This window comes from Thermothelomyces thermophilus, chromosome 4 (assembly GCF_000226095.1).
Source record: "Thermothelomyces thermophilus ATCC 42464 chromosome 4, complete sequence".
NCBI lineage: Eukaryota > Fungi > Ascomycota > Sordariomycetes > Sordariales > Chaetomiaceae > Thermothelomyces > Thermothelomyces thermophilus.
The window spans coordinates 1385285-1406191 of NC_016475.1; the positions used below are offsets into that span (position 1 = coordinate 1385285).

The following is a 20907-nucleotide window of genomic DNA, read 5'->3' on the forward strand; positions in this document are numbered from 1 at the left end:
TAGTATAGATATGATTATAGGTTTTCCGATAGTAAATTTCCAAGTAGAAGAAAAGAATATAGTACTTATAGTCGTAGACTACTATACTAAAATAAACCGATTCTTTGCTATTAACTTAGACATTACAAGTTAGCAGTTTACTAAGCTAATTTATAAGGAGATTGAACTTAAATATAGTATACTAGAAGGCTATATAAGTAATTATAGCTCTATATTTACTTTACAATTTTAGGTAGATCTCTGCTACCTAAACCACGTTAATAAAAGGCTTTCTATAGCATTTTACCCCTAAACCGATGGCTAAACCGAGCAAAGTAACTAAACACTTATATAATACCTTTGCTATTTTGTTATAGCAAACCTTATAATTTAGGCACGAATCCTACTAGAAGCGGAGTTTATATATAATAATATAGTTAATACGACTACCAGACTACCCCCTTTTCGAGTATTAATAGGCTACGACCCTACGATTCCATTATAAATCGGGGACGATTCGCTAAAAGGGAGGTACTACCCTAATATAGTAGAGCAAATCGGAAAATTACAAGTATTACGAAAATAACTAGAAGAGCATTAGGAGGAAGCCGTCTAAAATTATAAAATTTATTATAACTAAAGGCATTAGGGAAGGGTATTTAGGAGAGGCGACTTTGTCCTACTCTCGACCTAGAATCTTAAGCTGAAAATACTAAAAAAATTAACCCCTAAATTTATCGGCCTATTTTAGGTATTCGACCTAGTTAGTTTACTAGTATATTAGCTAGCGTTACCTACGTAGTATACCTAATTATATAATATCTTCCCTATTTCCCTACTTAAACCATAGTACCTATATAGTTAGGATAAGGCTAAATAGATACTAATACCTAAGTTAAAAGATAATGATAAGTAAGAAGTCAAAGAAGTTTTAGTAGAATAGGCCGACGACAAGACCTATTAGTTTCTAGTAAAGTAGAAGGGATAGCCCTTTAAATTTAACCAGTAGGTAAATAAAGACGACATTACTAATATATAAGGTGAAGTATACAAGTTCAGAAAGCGCGCTACGACTATAGAGCGCCTATAACACGATACAGAGAAGCACGAGAAGAGGTTAGGAAGAGGGCGCCTACGAAAAACGCCTAGATATATATTTTAAGGGAAAAGGACGTAGGGTAGAGTGGCGTGTTACTATAGTAATACGCCCTGAGACGGCGATCGAAATACTATAGAAAAGGCCTAGAGAAGGGTACCCTAGGAGGGGCCCTAAGCTATATCGTGGAGAGCTATACTTTAAGTTAACATTATACCGAAACTATAGCAAAGAAGGCCTTACTAGAGATACTAAAATTAGTAAAAAATATTTATATTATAGGTACTACGAACCGGCAAAGCGAATCTATAATACTAATTTAGGGCTAAAAGGGTATTTACTTTATATGATCAAAAAAAATGAAAATAGGATAACATTTCACTACCCTAAAAACCCTATTAAAACCTACTATAAAAAATAAATTCTAAGTTTGCTATATGTTTACCTAAGAATCGGGCTACCTTGTCCTTACTACCTAGGGCCCTTATTATAAGTGTGCCTAGTTTGGTTATAAACTTATACTTAGCTATTTGCTAAGTAACATAACCCTTATTAATAGGCTCTAGGCAAGGTAATGGTAAATACTACTGGATTACGAGATCGTATAGTACCTATATTATATTGGTAAATAATTAGCTAGACCGAAACGCGACTAAATATATTATACCAGCGTTAAACTTAGGCCGTAGGTTAGCGGCCGCGATCGCCTACTTACGATTAGTTATGAACTTACTATATATTAGCTATTACTCCCATAAATATATTAATATCTATGCCAAATCGTAAGCAAATATAAATAGGTTCCTATAGAAGTAATCTTTTTATTACTATTATTAATAAGGCCTATATTAGACTAATAATACTTCTTAACTACCTTAAAGGTAATAGCCACATCATTTGTAAGTATAGTAATATAGTAGTAATAGCGCTTACTAAGCGTAAGCAAATCCTTAGAATTGGCTATATCCGGCTTTAGGGCCGAAATGACCTTATAGACAGACCAAATCATAATTATAAGATTAACTATATCCCTAGTCATAGCACCGGCAGCCTAAACAATCATTAATACCTAGGGAATCGCTCTTAAAACGTATACTTACTAGGAGGCAGCTCATCTAGTGGCCCTAGTAGCACTAAAAACACTTAAACGAGCTAGTAGTAAGATACGTATACTAAATATCAAGGGGGACCTTATCGTTTGCCTTGATTTCCTTAATAGCACTATATAAATACTATATATATAGCAGTAAGTCGGCTACGCTAAGCTACTAAATCTCTATAATATTGCTATAGACGTAAGAATAAAGATTTAAAGATTAAAAAAATTAAATTATAGGCGGCTAAAGAGCGAACGATATAAGGAAGATAAGGTTAAAGATTAAAAGGAAATCGAGAGCAAAGAGCGGCCCTCTAAGAGAGTCAAATATTATTTCTGTCGCTATAGCAGAGACCTTTCTAACGTTATAGTAACTATAAGATATATTTATAATAAAGCGAATCTTCAGACGAAAACATTCGAATAGTAACTATAATAATGGTAATACATATATAAAAACAAAGGCGCCTAGTACCTACCTATTCTATATGTAATCGTAAATAAAGCTACCATAATAAAGCGCTAAAATAACGGCAACCTGCTACTACTAAATAAGTATCCGGAATGAAGCTATTCTAATGGAGCCTATAGGCCTATAGATAGGCCTGCTAAGGGAGAGAGTAAGTTATTACGAACGTAAGCCGATCCGTGCCTACGGCCGGGCTGCGGCGGCCGGAGGGCCTATGCCTAGGTACTAAGGGGTATAACCCTGCTATGACAGGCATGATCAGGGTACGGCCGGGAAGAGGGGATAGCCAATCTATAATATAAGATGTACCTATTAGCCTATGGATCCGAAAGAGAGGTTTTCCTCCCTAAGGATTAGTCTATATAACTATGATCCGGGAGGGATACGAATAGGCAGCCCGCCGGCCCTAGAACAATTGACTTCCCCTGCCCCTGCGGTTAGTGTAAACTCGCTTAGAAAGGCCTTTGTAATAGTGTTACCTCTCTTGATAACTAGCCTAGTGGCAGGCCCTCTTGATATATTATTATAGTAGTAATAGTATTTAAATTGCTATTTTAAAAGAATTGCTTAAATACCTTTAATTCTTTTAAAACTACTAAATTAAGAAGGTAAATGCCTAGAATGATCGGTTAAGGAAGGTATAATATAGGATATAATACTAGAAATAATATTATAACAAGTAGTTAAAGCGACTACTATACTTAACTAGGGGGTATATTAGAAGCTAGGGAGCTTCTAAAGCTCTAGTTACAAGTAATATAAGCTACCTCATAAGCTTGTAGATATACAGATTATCTTTCTTTTATCTATTTATATCGCTCTTTCCCTCCTTTATAGATAGTTTAATAAGGCACTCTTTCTATTCCTTCCTTGCTATTACTCTTAATGCCTCCTAAATACTTATTTAAGCTTATAACTATATTCAGTATAAACACTTCTTATTAGCATTCCTTAGCATCTTTCTAACCAAAAGGTAGGTATTTCTTTTTAACTATTAATACCTCTATATATATTACTTATATATAGAAAAGAAATTAACAAGCGCTTCTCTTGTATCTTTGCGAATACCCTACCAAAATATACGAAACTACCATCGCTAGAAAGCTCTCGAAAAACGCTATCTAACGGTACCACTTTCAACTGTGTACGAGCCGTTACGGGTGTGTAACAGGCATCGCAGGTGTAGGAACCAGACCCGACCGTAATCTGACCACACCTCGTACGCCCGTCAAAATTTTCACCATATAGACTACCTAGCGCCCCTGAACGCGATGTCGATTTAAGGCCTAACGCCAAGCTACTAAGTAGGGAGGCCTATAGCTTCGAACTAATCAAAGGGGGGCCTATTATAGGCCTACCCTGCCCTAGATATTAAGGAGCTAAGGGGTCTTATTATATAACTAGTTAACCTTATACTAAGCCCTAAATAGGATAAGGTATAGGACCTTGCTAATAGGCTCTTATGGGGCCTTACGACTACTATTATAGGCCTAGTTCCGAACATATAAGAACTTATAGCTAAGGAAGTTAAAAAGGGGCTTAAAGAAGCCCTTAAGGCTACCCCCTGCCCTACCTAGGCATAGGTAGCTATAGGCTTATAATAGGGGGTAATAGGCCCCTACGGAGGCCTACCATCGGCTAAGGCGGTGCCGTTACGGGCCTCGTAAGAGGTTACGATACAGAATATAAGCCTATAGGAGGACCTTAAAGCCCGAACCCTGGCCGAGATAGTCTAAGTAATTAATAGGGCTTCTAGCCGCTAGGGAGCCGTTACGGCTAGGAAGCTCCTAAGTAGGGATATGATAGTAGTCTTTAAGGATAAGGCTACTAAGGATTAGTATTTAGTTAATAAGCAATAGGTGGCTATAGCCTTTAGAGAGGAGGCTAGGGAGGTTAGTAAGGCCTATATAGTCCTGGCTAAAGGAGTCTAGAAGGAGGAGCTATAGGGGGTTAGCAAACAAGACTTTAAAGGGGCTATAGGCCTACACTTGATCGAAACGGTTAAGTTCCGGCTGCTAAAGAGCCTATAGAGAAAGTAGGCCATAGTACTCTTAGGCCTATAAGACCTTAAAGAGGCCTAGAAGGCTTATAACAAGGGCATAGTCTAGGATGCCTAGGTACTAGACTACAAGCCTTACTAGGATGCTCTAGAGCCGAGGTAATACTATAGGTATTAGAGCTTTAGCTATACCTAGTAGTACTACTAATAGCTAGCCTATTATAGCCGTTACGGTATAAAGGCCTATAGGGAAGGGGGGAAGGCTAGGGAGGCCTAGTGCCTTACCTACTCTAACTAACTCCTTTATAGGTATATAGCCTATAAAGGCCCTCATATAGCCTAATATAGGGGCTACCCGAAGAAAGTCAAGGCCTAGGAAAGGGCTAGAGAGGCCTACTAGTATAGATCCTAAACCTTCTAACCACTAGAGTAACTATACTAGAAGGTAGCCTTCGAGTTCAGTAACTAGCTAGAAGATGACGACTACTATCAAACTAGGGCTAAACGCCCCTATAGGAGGCCTACCCTAGCCTAACAGGCGGCCAGGAGCGCCTTATTCGACACCCGACAGACCTATATCTCCTTTCTATAGCCTAGGACCCCCTCCTTTTCGTAACCGGCTAAAGGGGTAACGGTTATAGAGCTAACTACTATACCCTTAGCCTCTACTCTAGCTACCTCGAATATAAATTAAGATCCTTTAGTTGAATACCTAAGATAATAAACAGGCCCTTAAGGTTCTATTAGAGGAGGCTAAATATAACCTACTAGCTATCTAGGAACTGTAGATTAACCGGTTTATAAGGTTAATATACTACCCCTAGGCTTCGAAATACTACCTAGTTTACAAGCCTAGGGGCAAGGCGGCTATTCTAGTAGCTAAGCGCTTCCCGGTTAGCTAGTAGGACTATTCGGCAGAGGAGAACTAGTATAAGGTGACCTTTCCGGCCCTATAAGAGAGGGGGTTCGAGCTCTAGTTAGTCTATAATAGCAAGGGGGAGCAGGCCCTCTTACGGAACCTGCTAGCCCTACCTTAGCTAACCTACCCCCTAGTTCTTATAGGTAACTTTAACCTTTACTACCTAGTCCAGGACCTATTTAATAGGCTTAGCCTAGGGGCTAGGGACCTTCTTAGCCTTATAGACTAATAGGACCTCGACCTATATATACCCTACGGCTAAGTTACTAGGGCCCCCTAGGGGGACTAACGTAGCTAGCCTTCTATGATAGACCTATTCTAGGCCTTAGCTAGGCTAGAAGCAACCTATAGGGATATCGTAGAACGTAGGAAATCTGACTACTACCTATAGGCCCTAAATGTCTCCCTCTAGAGGACTAATAGGCCTATACTAGCTAGTAAAGGGTAGGACTAGCAGAGCCTAGACGAGGAGGTCGCGCGGGCCAAGGTAGCCTACCTCCTACTCTAGCTTAGTAGGTAGGCGTCGGCCCTAGCTAGGCCTATCTTCTAGGGCCTAGAGGAGCTTCTATAGGCCTTCGACAGGCTTATAGAGGCCCTCGAGGAAATAGCTACGGTCTTAGCTTTAGTAAAGAAGGCTAGTACAGGTAGTAAACGAGCTCGATAGTAGACAAAGGAGGTTCGAGAGGCCTAGAAAAGGGCCAAGGAGGTAGAGAGGGCTTATAAGGGCACCTTAAACCCCTATATATAAGAGGCACTTCGGCAGGCCCTATAGGATCAGGCTAAGACTATTATAGCTATAAAGACTAAGAGCTAGAGAGCTATATTATAAGAGGTAATTAACCGGCCGGACCTACTATAGAGGCTAGAGTAGTAGGCAAGGCTATAAAGCTACCTACCGGTCGACCCTCTAAAGCTCCTAGCCTTCGAAGGAAGGCTTATAACCTACTAATAGAAGGCTAAGGCCCTGGCCGATAAGTTCTTTCCGAACCTAGAAGTAGACCTATTAGATATTGATAACCTAGAACTAAACGACCATTAGGAGCCAAAGTTCGAAATAGGCTAGGAGGTTACGGTAGGCAAAGTTAGAGTAGTACTAGCTAGAGCGGCCCTATAGAAGGCCCTAGGGGAGGACCTCCTCCTTATAGGCTTACTAAAGGCCTATAGGCGGCCGTTCTACCGGATACTAGCTAAACTAGCCTTAGAGAGCTTACGGCTTAGCTATTTCCTAGCCTAGTTTAAAAGGGCTAAGATAGTGGTCTTTTATAAGCCTAGCGAACCCCTATAAGCCTACTTTACCCTAGGTAGCTATAGGCCTATAGCGCTCCTACTAATAGTAGGTAAGGTACTAGAGGCTATAGTTACCTGGAAGGTAACGGCCGTTATAGAGGCCCATAGGCTTCTCCTAGCCGAGTGGATAGGTAACCGGGAATATAGGTCTATAGAACTAGCTATTCGGCTTGTTATAGCTTAGGTTTAGAAGGCTTAGAGGTATAAAGTAGCTACCTCCTTCCTATAGCTTAATATCTTAAAGGCTTTCGATATAGTTAACTATACCTAGCTACTAGCCACTTTACAGAGCTAGGGCTTCCCGAAGTGATTAGTAGTCTAGGTTAGGGAGTGGCTATAGGATAGGGTAGCTATCCTTTACTTTAATGGCTAGGAAATAGAGGATATAGTAGTAAGGGCTAAAGTTCTATAGGGGTTATCCCTCTCCCCTATACTATTTATTCTCTATATAGCCTCCCTCTACTAGGCCATTCGCTAGGCTAGCCCTATAGTTAGTTTAATAGGCTTTACCGACGATACTAACCTCTTAGCCTTTAGGAGGGCCGAAGAGGCCTATAATGGTTAGCTATAGAGGGCCTAGAAGGCCTACCTTTAGTTAGTAAGGACCTAGGGTATAGCTTTTGCCCCGGAAAAATACGAGCTTATCCACTTTAACAGGGGCTAGAAATAATAGTCGCGACTGCTAGAGCTCCTACGGCCTAGAGGGGGTACTACTACTATAGCCTCTTTAAAGTCGGCTAGATTCCTTAGGATCTGGCTAGACTAGAGGCTATAGTAGGGCCCTTATTATATAAAGGTAGCTAAGAAGCTAAGAACCTAAGAGTTTGCCCTAACTAGGCTTGCTATAAAGACCTAGGGTCCTAGCCTCCTACGGGCTTACGAGGTCTATACTAAGTATATCTATAGTGCCCTAGCTTATAGGGCCTCGAACTTCTATAAGCCTACTAAGCTAGGGGGTAAGCTAGAAGGCCCTGCTAAGGAACTATTAAAGGCCTAATATAGGGCCCTTTAGGTAGTTACCGGAGCCTATAAGGCTACCCCTATCTAGTGCCTTAAAACGGAAGCTCAGGTACCGCCCCTTAACCTCTATCTTAATAGGAGGCTAGCCGACTTTAAAGCTAAACTTAACTAGCCACTCTTATAGACTAGGGTAGGCCTAGGGGCCTCCTAGGTCCCTATAAAGGCTCTTATCTAGCAGGCCTATAATAGGCTAAGCCAGAGGTTCTAAAAGAGAAGGGCTAGGGCAAAGGGCTAGAAGCCAAGGCCTATAGCCCTTAAAGTAATAAGGTCGATAGTCCAGTAATAGGTTTAGGAAGGCTATAGAGGGGGTTAACCCCCCCTATAGACCTTATAAAGAAGGCTATAGGCTATAGAACTAGCTATAGTAGCTAGCTAGAGCTACCGTTAGAAGGCTAACCAAGCTAGTAAGAGGATATAGTATATATTAGATAAGGACCCCCCTTACCTAGTTTTTATAGGGGAAGGCCTATAAAGGTACTAGGGCCTAACAAAGGCCTAGAGCTCCCTATTAGTATAGGCCTATATAGGGGCTATTAGCCTCTATAACTTCCTATTTAAGGTTTAAGTCCTAGGGGTTAGTACCTTTTACTATACCTATAACTAGGGGAGGGAGACTGTCAAGCACCTAGTTATTTAGTGCCTAAACCTACTAAGAAGCCGAACATGGGAATCCTAGGAAATACGGTCGTAAAGGGACCTAGACCTCGTTTTACGGGGTATAGGGGCCTATAACTATTGTTTGGCAAGGAGGGTTCTATAGTAGCTAATGGACCTAGGGAGGCTCCCGGAATACCGCCTTATAAGGAGGTTAGACCGGGAAGGAAGGCTTCTTTAGAGCTACTCTAGCTACTTCTCCTTTTCTTTATAGTATATTAATATTCTGGATCTGGCGTTAAAGGAGGGACAGAGGTTTTTATCTGGCCTATTAGGTATAGTTTCCTTTATATATAACTAGAGAGGCTCTGGCATACTTATTAGTATGATGGTGTAGGACTAATAATAATAATAATAATAATTACTTATATGTGTATCATTAAACTAGTAGTATAGTAAGAACCTACGAGTCTTGAAGTATATAGATATCTATGTATATACTTGTTGCATGTATATAGATGGTGGGTTAATATTGACTGTTGAACTAGATGTTAAACTTCCCCTGATTTCTGGCTCGAGCCGTATTTGAAGGGGGTGTGCAGGCCTAACAAACTGCAAAAGAGGACTTGGCGTTTGGCGGTCACAGTGAGTCAGCGGCTTTGCATGGGGAACTTAAAGGTCGAGATGACCAAGCATCGTGGCATCACCTTTGGCACGGGCAGCGACACCCCAAGACCAGAATAGAAATGCCTTTCCTATATAATCAATGTCGGACCATTTAAATCTCCAACACAAAATAAATGTGCCAGTCCCGGTTATGAGACGGGGTTTGCTTGCTGCCGCGACCGCCATTTATAGACTCGACTGGAGCTGAGCAATAACAAACCGCCTTTATGCGAGAAAGCTTCGTTGGGTTTGCTTGGCGTTCGAAATCGGGTCACGGCAGGGTTTCTTTCGGTTGTGTCGGCCGTCTGGCCGAGGTCAGTCAGGACCCTGCTGCGGGCAAATGATGTTTGTCTGCGCCTTTGGAGGCGTTCCAATTCGAACTCCAGCAGGTTACTGAACTTTCTGAATTTTGGCATGGGGATATACCATCATTTCACCAGCCAGGCTCGGTGTCAAACCCCGTCCGCTGATGCCGCTGGAGCTGCTGAGTTTGATGGTTTGTTGGCGCAAAACCTTCGAAGCGTGGTGAATGGACCCGTGGGGCGGCCGCTCTTCTTGCCCCTTCTTCATTGTCTTGGCGCGGGGGGGTCCTCCCTTCCTCGTCTCCATGCGGCGCTGTTCCCAGCCCTATTTCTCTAGAAGCAGAACATCCGTACTGTGTACGTCACTTCACTGAATACATATTGCATCACACCCACACTTCAGAGTTATATTCGGTTTCGCATCTCATAAAGTAAAACCTCTAAGCCGCTGGCCAGATCAACAACCAATAGCCCCTTCTCGTGCCTCGACATCTGAGGAAACCTACTAACGACGACGAGCAAGTTTTGCCGATGTCTCCCAGGGTAACGTGCTGTTCGTTTGGGCTGTTTCAGAGCGCCAGATTAAGCCTTAATTAACCATACGAAGTATTGAGCGCCATGTCGCGGGCGGTTTGTTTCATTACCACCTAAGCTCAACCGAGCGCGGACGGTTCGGAATGTAACACTCCCGCTCCCTTGCCAGGGACCTCTGACGTGGAAAGGTGCCTGGCGTTTCTCCGGGGTATTGAATGGCAAAGTGTGGGTGAGCAAGGCAGTGCAAGATGATGAGAATCTCCACGACCCCGTATTTCTTGGCAATTACCTATGTAACGGCACGAGTCAGACCAGAGCATCGATGATTGAGCTATTGAACTTTCGCGAGACAACCTTAAACAAAAGCCGGGAAGTCGGTCTCGATAAGCTCGCTTTAGTCAATTGCGGCTTCCCTATACCTTTATATCACAAGGTCGAGATTCTGCAATCCTCGTTTCGTTGTCGATAGCACACCAACTACCGACTGAGCCGCATCGCTTGGCCAGCCCCAGGAGGCCCTTCCCCAGACACGTCCAGGCCCGCCAAGCTCGCCAAGCTCTGTGGTGCGGCATTACGCATTTTGCTTGGCTGTCGCGGCTTCACGGACCCCTTTCTTGGCTTGAGGGATGAAGCCAGAAATTTTCCGAAGATAAGGGGGCCCAAGCGGCCTTGGCTTCCAAAATACCGTTAGCAAGGCGTCTTGGCGATGCGCCCATGACGGCAGGCGAGATGCTCAGAGTTCCTTTGCGGGTTAAGGGAAAGCACTGACGGCCAGGAGGCAGGCCCCTGAGCGACCTCCCCCAGACCGGGAACTCGGGGTCGCCACCGGGTTGGCCGTGTCTACCGAGTGTACAAAGGCGATCCTCTCCCACTCCATTTGGGCCGGAAATCAGATCATGAATCGTACGGTGTTCTTTCTCTTGTGGCGTTTGGTTATTATTCTCTTTCGCTTGATCGAAGGTCTGGAACCTCTTTCGCTTCTGTATATGTTTTTCTATTAAGTAACTTATTGTTTCATCACGTTTCTGTTCTGGATATTCTGTCCATCAAATCATCGTATTGTACCGCTCCTCTCAACATGGGTTTGACACTCGGAGCTCTCCTTCTGGCGGCATGGGCCACGCGAACGGCCTACGCATCCTGTGCCCACGGGACATTCCTCAGCCCTCGCGCCGAGGACGGGACAGTCGAGGTCGGCAAGTTCGGATATACCGGCACCATCGTACGGCGGCTCCTCCCCCGCTCCCGGTCGACCGAGGCCGTCAAACTGACACTGATACCAGGGACCACTCAACTGGGCAGCGCTCGACTCCCCGGCCAACGGAGCCTGCGCAACCGGCACCCGCCAGTCGCCGATCGACATGGTCGACGGCGTCTTCGAGCTTCTCCAGGGATCCGATGTGGAGCTGACGGTCAACGACATGCCTGAAGGCGCCGAGTTTGAGAACCTGGGCACCACCGTCGAGGTCATCACCCAGGGGGGCAGCTTGAAGGTCGGCGACAAGCAGTTCGAGCTGCAGCAGTTCCACTTCCATCTCCCCAGTGAGCACCTGGACAATGGGACAAGCCAAGCGAGTACGTCTCCTCCTCCCCACCAAGACTCCCCGCACCCCCCGGGCCGGCACTTCCGGAGCAAGCAAGCAAGCAAGAAAGACTGAACTTAACACCCCTTACTAGTGGAGATGCACATGGTCTTCCAGTCCGAGGCCCAAGAGATCGCCGTGATCGGCACGTACATCAATATCGCCGACACCAGCGCCGCGGCCCCTTCCAAGCGCTCCCGCGTCTTCGGCCGGCAAGAGGCCAAGCCGCCGGCCACCGGCGCCGTCGCCGCGACGACCCTGCTCGAGACCATCTTCTCCGTCGTCGACAAGATCGCGGTCCCGGGGACCAAGACGACGACGCCGCCGCTGGTCATGTCCGAGGTCGTCGACGTCCTCAAGGCCAACGCGTTCCAAATCTACTCGGGCTCCCTGACCACGCCCCCGTGCAGCGAGGGCGTCAGCTGGCACGTGTCGACCGCCCGCCTCGGCATCACCCCGGCCACCTTCGTCAAGGCCCGCGACGTCATCGGCTTCAACGCCCGCTTCCCGCAGAACAAGCCCGGCGAGCCCAACCTGCTCATGGTCTCGGCCCTCGGGTCCGCCGCCGCGGCCGTCGCGGCTATCGCGGGAGCGGGAGCTGGAGCGGCGGCCTAAACCCATTTGGAGTCGGTCCGTCTGTCCGTCCGTCCGTCCGTCGTAAGTGGACGGACGTGGCTTAGATGTTGGGCGCGTGTTTAGATATACCTCTCGTCATGCCATTAGCTAGTTCCATGGTGAGCTAACGGGAGAACCGGGTGCGTGCTTGACAAGCAATGCCTGACTGCTGTACGGCTTCCACGGGCAGTGGACTGCTTCATGGAAACAAGTATATACACAACGATGTTCCCGCCCCCCTTTCCGTCGGACTGCTCATGCCTCCCAATATATAACAACCTGCCGTGTGTGATGTCGAGACGAGTCATGCATCCCTCCGCCTAGCCACTCCTTTACTACAGTGCGGAGGTTGCCTCGTCTGTTTAAGTCATTGGCATGACGTGGACTAAATCTTTCAGAAGTAGCAGGGGAGCTAGAATCATAAGATGAACTACGGCAAGCTCCCAATTCGAATACCAACTTACGGCCCGGTCATTTAATGGTTGCCTTGTGTCCACCTACTTTTGAGTACTGTACTTCCCGACTAACCCAGCCGGCCAAGAGCCCTTATATTATGACTACTAGAGAGAATGTTGAGATCTGTGTCCGAATTCTCACCCCTCTCTGGTGGTTCATAGTATGTGAGTTGCTTGGCAATCTTATGATTGACCCAAATTCTAGATATTGGTCCTTGTCGGCAGGAAACATTCCTTAGGTAGTTTTAAAATTGTTCAAGGATAGGTAGTGGGTAGCTGCGAGAGGGCAGCGGTCCCGCTGGGCAACTAAGTATAGGTTAATAGACATGTACCTACCTTACCTAGCGTAGGTAAGGTGAGGTACTACTTATGTGGATTGGCATTGGACATCGGACAGAGAGAAAATCGGCAAGCAAGCGACGCAATGAGCGGTTTTCCGTTGCGCTCCGCAGTCGCCGAGATATGGCGATGGGCCTCCTGACGATTTACAAGCGCATTTCTCCGAGAGGTCTTGAACCAGCGAGGGGAAAAAAGGGATGTTCATGCCGTGTAACCCCCTTTCAGTCAGCTGCACCGTCTCCGAACTCTGGTTACCTGTACTTACTCAGATATGACCGCATCGGCAGTTAGGAGACCCCACCAGACTTTTGTATAACCCGGGCCGGGCGATGAACCATTATATAGGTATGTACCTATGTACGTAGTATCGCGTGTGGAACATCTTCGTGTAATCCGTACATAGATGCAGGACATGACACCCTATGCAGGACGGAAACTTGCCCCTCTTCAGTATGTAGGTTGCAGGTAAGGTGGTAGGTATTAGTTGGCGCATGGTGTTGCGGGAGGGTGGGCAGCAAACGCCATCTAATTAGCAGTTGGACTTTCGTGCGTTGTATTGACCTCCAGAGTACCTTTCTAAGAAAAGAAAAATAGAAAAAAAAAAAGAAAGAAAGAAAGAAAGAATGCAACCTAGGGCGCCAATAATTCATATACGTTCGTGTAACCATCCATTCCGTCTTCCTGTGTAACGCCGCTGTGCTCCCCATGTTCCTCGGCCGCGTTCGTTCGGATCGAACGGCGCCCACAAGTGACCTCTGAGACAATCTACCCGGAATACCGCATGTGGATCCGCCACCCCGGAAAATCCATTATATTTAAACGCCTTGGTATCCCTCCCTTCCCTCCCTGTCCTCCCGGCGGTCCGAGTGCTTGCTAATTACCCAGCCCTCAACCGCAGCGTCAGCGTGACCTGGTCCTCTTCGACCGCCCGCCTTTTGATCTCTGACATGGCCGCATCCACGAGATGATACGCGACCGTCCTGAGGTTCCCCCGCTGGCAGGTAAGCGTCAAGTCGATGGCGTTGCCGTTGCCGTCGCCGTCGTTGTCGGTGAGGGTTGCCCGTGGTTGGTCCGGGAGACCGTCACCGAGGGGCGGGCCGATGGAGAAAGCGGTGCTGCTCCGCGAGCTAAAGGCGCTGTCCAGCAGCAGATCACCGCTGCCGTTGCTGCTGTGGAACCCGGCTGTCTGGTGGCCGGACAAGGAGGACGCATTCGCGCCGCTGAGAAACGACTGCCACGCGCTCTGGTCCCCCCCTCCTTGGAGATCTGCGGCCTCGGACGGGTTGCCCGGCGGGCATGCGTCGCTAATAACCAGGGTCCTGGAGTTCCCCGCATCCGTGGTCGCCACCATGAACTGGTTCGCCACGTCGTCGACCGGACTGGCATGGCTAGTCGGCGACCTCGTCCGGTCCCCCTCGGTGCTGCCGTTCAGCGACTGCGGTCCGGAGAGGCTGGTCGCGCTCGACTCGCCGTCCTCGAGCGGGAAGTTCGGGGGCGTGGGGAGCCCGGCCGCGGCGGCGGTTGTGAAGTCGAACGGGGCACCGAAAGTGGAGGACGGCAGCGGCGACGACGCCGCCGTGGCGGTGCCGCTGGCGTTGGCGCTGGCGTTGGCGCTCGCGCTCGCGCTGGAACCGGATAGCGGCTTCGCGCCGCCGCGTTTGCGCCTCATGCGGCGCATTAAGAGGGAATAGCGGTTCTTGAGGGCCAGCGGCGCCCGTCCTTCGAGGAAATTGTCGGCGATGGATTTCCAGTTGGTGCCGAACGTGCCGACCAGGTGGAGAAGTAGCCGATCCTGCGGGTTTGACCGTGTTAGCGGGCGCCGTTGACGTCAATGCAACCAACCACCAAGCAGTTTCTCGGTTCCAAATTACGAAAAAGGAGGTTGTGGTGCCCGCGTAGCTGGGGAGAAGGGAGGGGGCCGCCGGCGTCAACCAACACTCACTTCGTGTGGAGACCACGGGCTATGATCGAGCTCGGGGTTCAGGTTTTCGTTCCAGCGCTTGGCGCACTGGTCTCCATTGCGAGTCTCAACCTTGGCTGCCACCGCAACCCAGCTGTTGCCGTACTGCGCGACGGCTTCCCGCAAGCGTTTGTCCTCGTCGGGCGACCAAGTTCCTGTCTTGAGGGGTTTCGAAGACGAGCCCATTCCCGCTACCTGGTGGTGCCTTTTCATGGTCCCTGATGAAACCGCAATGTCCGGGCGGCGGTGGCGGCTCGGCAGCCCCCTATTTTTCTATTTGCTTTCTCCAGACGCCTAACCGCGGGCGAGCCGGTATATGGCCTCACCCTATCGGACTAACTGTCTGGCTAACGTCTGACCTCAGCGCTTACCGGTTGAGCCACACCAAAGCAAAGCTGCGGCACAGCCTCCCTCGAACCGAGAAAGAGATGATGCCACGAAAGGCCCGGTTCAGGCAGCCCGCGGTGCAGCCGCAGAGGTTAGTCTCGAGCATGTTCATGCTACCTGGAAGCTCCGCCGTGTTACGGGTAAGCTTCTTCACCCTGCAAGGGTCCTGACAAGGGTCCCGACATAGAACACCGCATTTCAGAACAAGACAGCAGAATACTGCAAGAAAAGGCCGGATGTTGGTTTAATAAGCAATGAGGGATAATCCATGAGAGGAAGGATTATACTTGCAATCTAGCTCTCTCTACGTATGATAATCTACGAAGTTGACTTTGAACGTGGTGAAGGCTCCAGAGTTTATTCTGAGATAATTAACCAGGGACGTGGAAAGCTTGGGAGTTGTGTTCCATGCATGCATCCTCCCCCCCCCCCCCCGGGTCGGTGCCTGGGAAAGGGGGGGAGAACTTTGTGGCACGCCACTGCAGGAGAAGGTACATACGTGTACTGCGTAGGTGCTGATGTAGGTTCTGATGAGGTGGTGAAGTACCTTAGGTTTCGGAAACGTGGTCCGAGGAGCCTGCTTTCGCAATCTTCGAACCAATCATAGGCGGATCTGCACCTTGATCCTTCCTTCTCGCATAGACTTTGAACGTAAAAATCAACTAAACAGCGGCATCGCGGAAACCGCTGAATCGGCAGCCGCAAGGCTTGACAGGGCTTAGTTTCCTGTTTAGGTTGTGGAGACAGGCGTGCGTGTGTGCGTGTGCGCGTGTGTGATAGGGTCGGGCTGTTGACTACCTAGGTAGGAGGAGGTCTGTAAAAGATAGAGGGGAGTGGAGACGGGAGACTGCTTATCACGCCATCGCTGGGCCGGGTAAGCAAACAGGCCGCAGACCGAACATACTGCGGTAATGTTGAGTCAAACGGACCAGGCAGTATGTAAGTTTTTGTTAACGTTAGGCGAGGAGAAACCCACGGAAACCCACGAAGCTACGTTGCGTAGCACTCATCTCACCCGGAGCACTACTTTACGGAGCACTACGTAGCCTCGTGTGGGGCGATGTTCTACGCTAGCGTGCGTCTCGTGTAATAGTCAGAAAAGCAGGTAGTTACTCAACTAGGGTAATTAATTACATCTGTATCCCTGCCCGCATATCAGGATCTCAATGTACAGACTACCTACTGTGATGTACGACTAAAATGCGGTTTAGAGTCGGCCACTTATTTCCCAACCGAGGATGCTGCAAGTGGCAAAAGTAGGAGATAACGACACATGTCAAGAGAACGGCGGAGGATGATAACGATCCGGGCTCCGGATTTGGTCCTTGCCCTTGCTTGTCAGAGCCAAGGAAGGAAGGAACAGGGCCAAGGAGTGTGCGAACTCTTTCCTAAGGTACCTGACTACCAATCTTCCTTCCTCCTGCCCTTTTGTCTCTTTCCCGGCCTTCCTCGAAACCCCCACGCCTCGTACGATACGTTCTGTGCAGTAAGCACTAGTCGCATCGATGTTAGTGGCGATCGCTCACTTACTGCTTCGCATCGGAGTAGCTTCCGCCATGCTCAGTGCCTGCGAGCGCAACTTATACCCCTTTAGTCTAATTTCAACCTCCTAGGGCCTCACTAGTCCTGACATTGCCCGGAGTTGTAGAGAAGGTGGATGGAGAATCAGGTGGTAGCATCTCTTTCCATGGGGAAGAGCCGGAAGCTTTCCTCACGATGTGTACATGGGGGTGTCAGGAAGGGGTTTCTTATCATGCTTCATGAAATACCTGCTATCGAGTACGAGAACGAGGAGATCAACGGTAGACAGGAAAGTGTAGAATGGAGGTGTTTACCGCGGGAGGACGGGACACGTCAGAGTAAGGTACGGACTACAGAGTACAGAGCGTGGGTAAAGGTTGCCAAGACACAAGTCAGGAGTACAAAGTAGGTCCGGCCCTCATCGCGGGTGTGCTACATTAGCGTTGGGATGGCAGGCGTCTGTCTGACGGGTGGCGCTGCGGGTGCCACCCGTTTCTGCCGTAGCGCAGCCGCGGAGGGGCCTTTACTCCGTAGTGTACAGATTACGGATTACACTAAAGTCAAGATGCGGCGGCTTGCCGGGCGCTGTTTCGGGAACTGTTGGTGGTCCCGGCCCCACTAGGGCTCCCGGCCCCACCAGGGTTGCAGCCATCCACATCTTTCTGCAGGGTGACCCCAGTCAGCCTTCGCTTCCTTCCACCACCGATGGTAGCAGTAATAGCAGATACGGATTATACGAAGATAGTTCGCTTTCCGCATCCCACAGAGACCGAGTTTGTATACTCCGGGTCCGAAGGACTACAACGATTGCGACCTTGTGCCTGTTCTGTACAAGCAGTGTAGTACGCAGAGGTGCTGTGGTGGAGAGTCGACCCCCTTCCCCCCTCTATCCTCCCTCCTCACCACTTCCACCCCGTCAGCCGTTTTTGTTCTTCATGTTCTTCGTTTCTTTTTGTTGGGGAGGGGGAGGGGGTGTGTTTAGTAAACAAACTCTGGACGTGGGAGTGCAGACAGAAGAACGGAGGATGGAGATCGGAAATATTCGGGCTCGGCCCGCATTTGGACACTAAAGTGATTTGGGTCGACATCATCAGTACGGGATAGGAGCAGCTTCAGTTCCTTCTCATGTCCGCGGCTGCTTGGGCCAGTAGCATCTCGCATCTTGCATGCACCGTGAATGAAACCTTTCCAACCGCCTTTACACTATTCTGCAGTTCGTAATCCGTAGATGACCGTAGATGACCGCAGATACCCCTGCCAACGTCCACTGCAACCGGCTTTTGCTCTGCAGTTGCCAGGAGACCCCTGCCAATCACGTTACTACTACGGAGTAGTATGAGTACGGACCGTACATACATCTGTCCGATCTTCGAGCATGCGTCAAACCCACCCCCCCTTCACCCCCTGCTGCCTCAACATATTACTAAGCGAACGGAGCAACTTTCGTGCGAATTTCTAATCGGTGCATCCCTGCTCCGAGCAGAGTCAGGCTTTCTCGTTCGGAGTGACTGCTTGGGGCCACGGTCGCGGAACGATGGTTGCTCCAAGCTTCCCAACCGCGATTCGCTTCATTCCCGACATGACTAAGCCCGCACCAAACGACGGAGTAACCTAGTACAACAAAGGCAGACTCATCACCGTGTCCTATTATGTACATAGTAAGAGAAGCCAAGGCTGATATTTATTCGCATCGCGCTAGCGGCCTTCACACTTTTCGCAGCCATGTGTAATTATTCAAACACCACCACCAGCCGTGCTCGTTTCTCTGGCCCGGGGAAGTCGCTCGACAACTTTTGAGGCTTTTTGTTGACCCCCCCCCCCCCCAAAATAAAAAACATACCTGGTACTTGATCCTCAGTCGTCCACAGCCTGAACGGCCGGATCCTTCCGCGGCCTTCCCCTATGCAGTCTTTCCTTCAGCACCGCCGCCTTCGGCTGGCGGCCGAGCGAGATGTTGCGAGGCTGAGCAAGCCCCAGAGCGGCTCGCCCGCACCAACAGACAACGGCAAGAATGAGTCTTCATCCCTCGAGGCAGGGAGAGAGGCGAACGGCAAGCCGAACCTGATACCCGGCGTCGAGCTCTCCGAAGATGGCACCGTGTACCAGGTCGGCTGGGCCGACGGCGACCCCGAAAATCCGCAGAACTGGGGTGCGGCCAAGAAGTGGTGGGCGACGGCGGCGGTGTGTCTGATTGCCATTGCCGTCAGCATCCCGTCCTCGATCGATGCCCCGGTCGCCCCCCAGTTCAACGAGGAATATGGCGTCGGGCCCATTGCTGGGTCTCTGACTACAGGTAATGGCTTACCGCCTTGCGGGACCCCTCCTCTTCCCTCTTGGGAGCCTGGAAGAAAGAAAAAGAAAAGAAGAAGAATTATTAAAAACTAACGGCATGTCCCATAGGCATGTACCTGATTGGTATCGGGGTCGGGTCCATGTTTGCCGCGCCCTTCTCGGAGACGTTTGGACGCAACTGGGTTTACTTCAGCACCCTGACCGTCTTCATCCTCTTCTGCGTCGGCAAGGCACTCGCGCCCAACTATGGCGCCGCCATCGTGTTCCGCTTCCTGGTCGGCTTCTTCGGCGCCGCGCCGCTCACGGTCGGTGGCGGCACCGTCGCCGACATCTGGGGTCCGCTCGAGATCACCTTCAGCCTCCCGTTCGTGACCATGACGTCGTACGCCGGCCCCATCCTGGGGCCCATCATCGGTGCCTATCTCCCCAACATCGGCTTCCGGTGGGCCGACTGGATCTCCATCATCATCGCCGGCGCCGTCATGGCCATCATCTTCTTCCTCCAGCCCGAGACCTTCGGCCCGACCCTGCTCGAGTGGCGGGCGGACCACCTGCGCACGCTCACCGGCGATTCGCGCTACCAGGTCCCGGGCCACGCCTCGGCCGGGTCGCTGGGCCGGCGCCTGCTCACCAACTGCCTGCGGCCCTTCGCCATGACGTACACGGAGCCCATCATCCTGGTCTTCTCCTTCTACCTGATCATCCTCTACATCGTGCTCTTCACCTTCCTGAACGGCTTCCCGTACATCTTCGCCCAGACGTACGGCATCTCCGAGTCGCTCACCTTCATCATCTGGACCGCCCTGCTCGCCGGCGACGTCGTGGCCATCCCGCTGATCCCCATCGTCTACGGCTGGACCAAGAAGGCGGCGGCCAGGGCTGCCGAGGCGGGCCAGCCCCTGGCGCCCGAGGTGTGCCTCTACTTCGCCATGCTGGGCGGCTCCGTCCTCATGCCCGTCTCGCTCTTCTGGATCGGCTGGACGTGCTACCCGAGCATCAGCATCTGGTCCCCCATCGTCGGCGTCTTCGTCTTCGGCTACTCGCTCGTCACCATCTTCACCACCACCTACATCTACATCGTCTTCGTCTACCTGCAGTACGCCGGCTCCGCCCTCTCCTTCATGACCTTCAGCCGCTACGTCATCTCGGGCGCTCTCCTGCCCGCCTCGGTGCCCATGTACGAGAACCTCGGGCCGCACTTGACCCTCACCTGGATCGGTGCCGTCGCGGCCGTCATGGCGCCCCTGCCCTTCGTGCTGTACCGCTACGGCCACAAGGTTCGGGCGATGAGCAAGAACGTGCAGAACAAGGCGTGAGTAAAGCTTGAATCGAATAACACACACGGTTGGCACAGTGTTCGCCTGAGTGGTGTGTATCCCTGCAGTGCACACACACATTATTACTTGGTTGCGTCGGCAGCGACGTCACCATCCTGATCCCGTGACAAATTCGATTCAAACCCCAAAGGGGACGATGGACCGTGTCGCATCCGGGAGATGGGAGTGATGTATTTTCGAGTTTGGAAGGTTGATAGTTATTAACTTGCATTTCGATACCCATCGTTATCGAGATTGTCGATGGCGGAGTGAGACGACGAGTTGAATTATTAGAGTCCGATTTTTTTTGGGCGTTGTTTCGAAGAAACAGAACCATGGATCTTCACACACACATACACACATACCCACACATACCCAGTCATAATAAACGATACAGGACTTGGATAGAATCACTTTCTACGTGTTTTCGAAATACACTAGCGTCTGATGTAATTACTCTGTACGCACGTACTGTGTA

At 49.5% G+C, this 20907-nt stretch overlaps 3 protein-coding genes across 3 annotated transcripts; 2 read left to right on the plus strand and 1 right to left on the minus strand.

The window, feature by feature from the left end:
• The first annotated feature begins 10871 nt into the window (after positions 1-10871).
• Positions 10872-12629, plus strand: MYCTH_2306185 (uncharacterized protein). Its single transcript, XM_003663890.1, has 3 exons — positions 10872-11183; positions 11245-11536; positions 11639-12629. The coding sequence occupies exons 1-3, from the start codon at positions 11040-11042 to the stop codon at positions 12157-12159; spliced, it is 957 nt and encodes a 318-aa protein (XP_003663938.1). The 5' UTR covers positions 10872-11039; the 3' UTR covers positions 12160-12629.
• Positions 12630-14607: 1978 nt separating this feature from the next.
• MYCTH_2064854 (uncharacterized protein) lies at positions 14608-15099 on the minus strand (the record flags this gene model as incomplete). Its single annotated transcript, XM_003663891.1, has 2 exons — positions 14608-14745; positions 14896-15099. Coding segments are annotated over 2 exons (342 nt in total), but the record flags the coding sequence as incomplete, so codon positions are not given.
• A 3481-nt stretch (positions 15100-18580) lies between these two features.
• On the plus strand, positions 18581-20429 carry MYCTH_82782 (general substrate transporter; the record flags this gene model as incomplete). The annotated part of the gene is made up of 2 exons (XM_003663892.1): positions 18581-19114; positions 19222-20429. Exons 1-2 carry the CDS (start codon positions 18724-18726, stop codon positions 20427-20429), a joined length of 1599 nt encoding a protein of 532 aa, XP_003663940.1. The 5' UTR covers positions 18581-18723.
• Between the last annotated feature and the right edge of the window lie 478 nt (positions 20430-20907).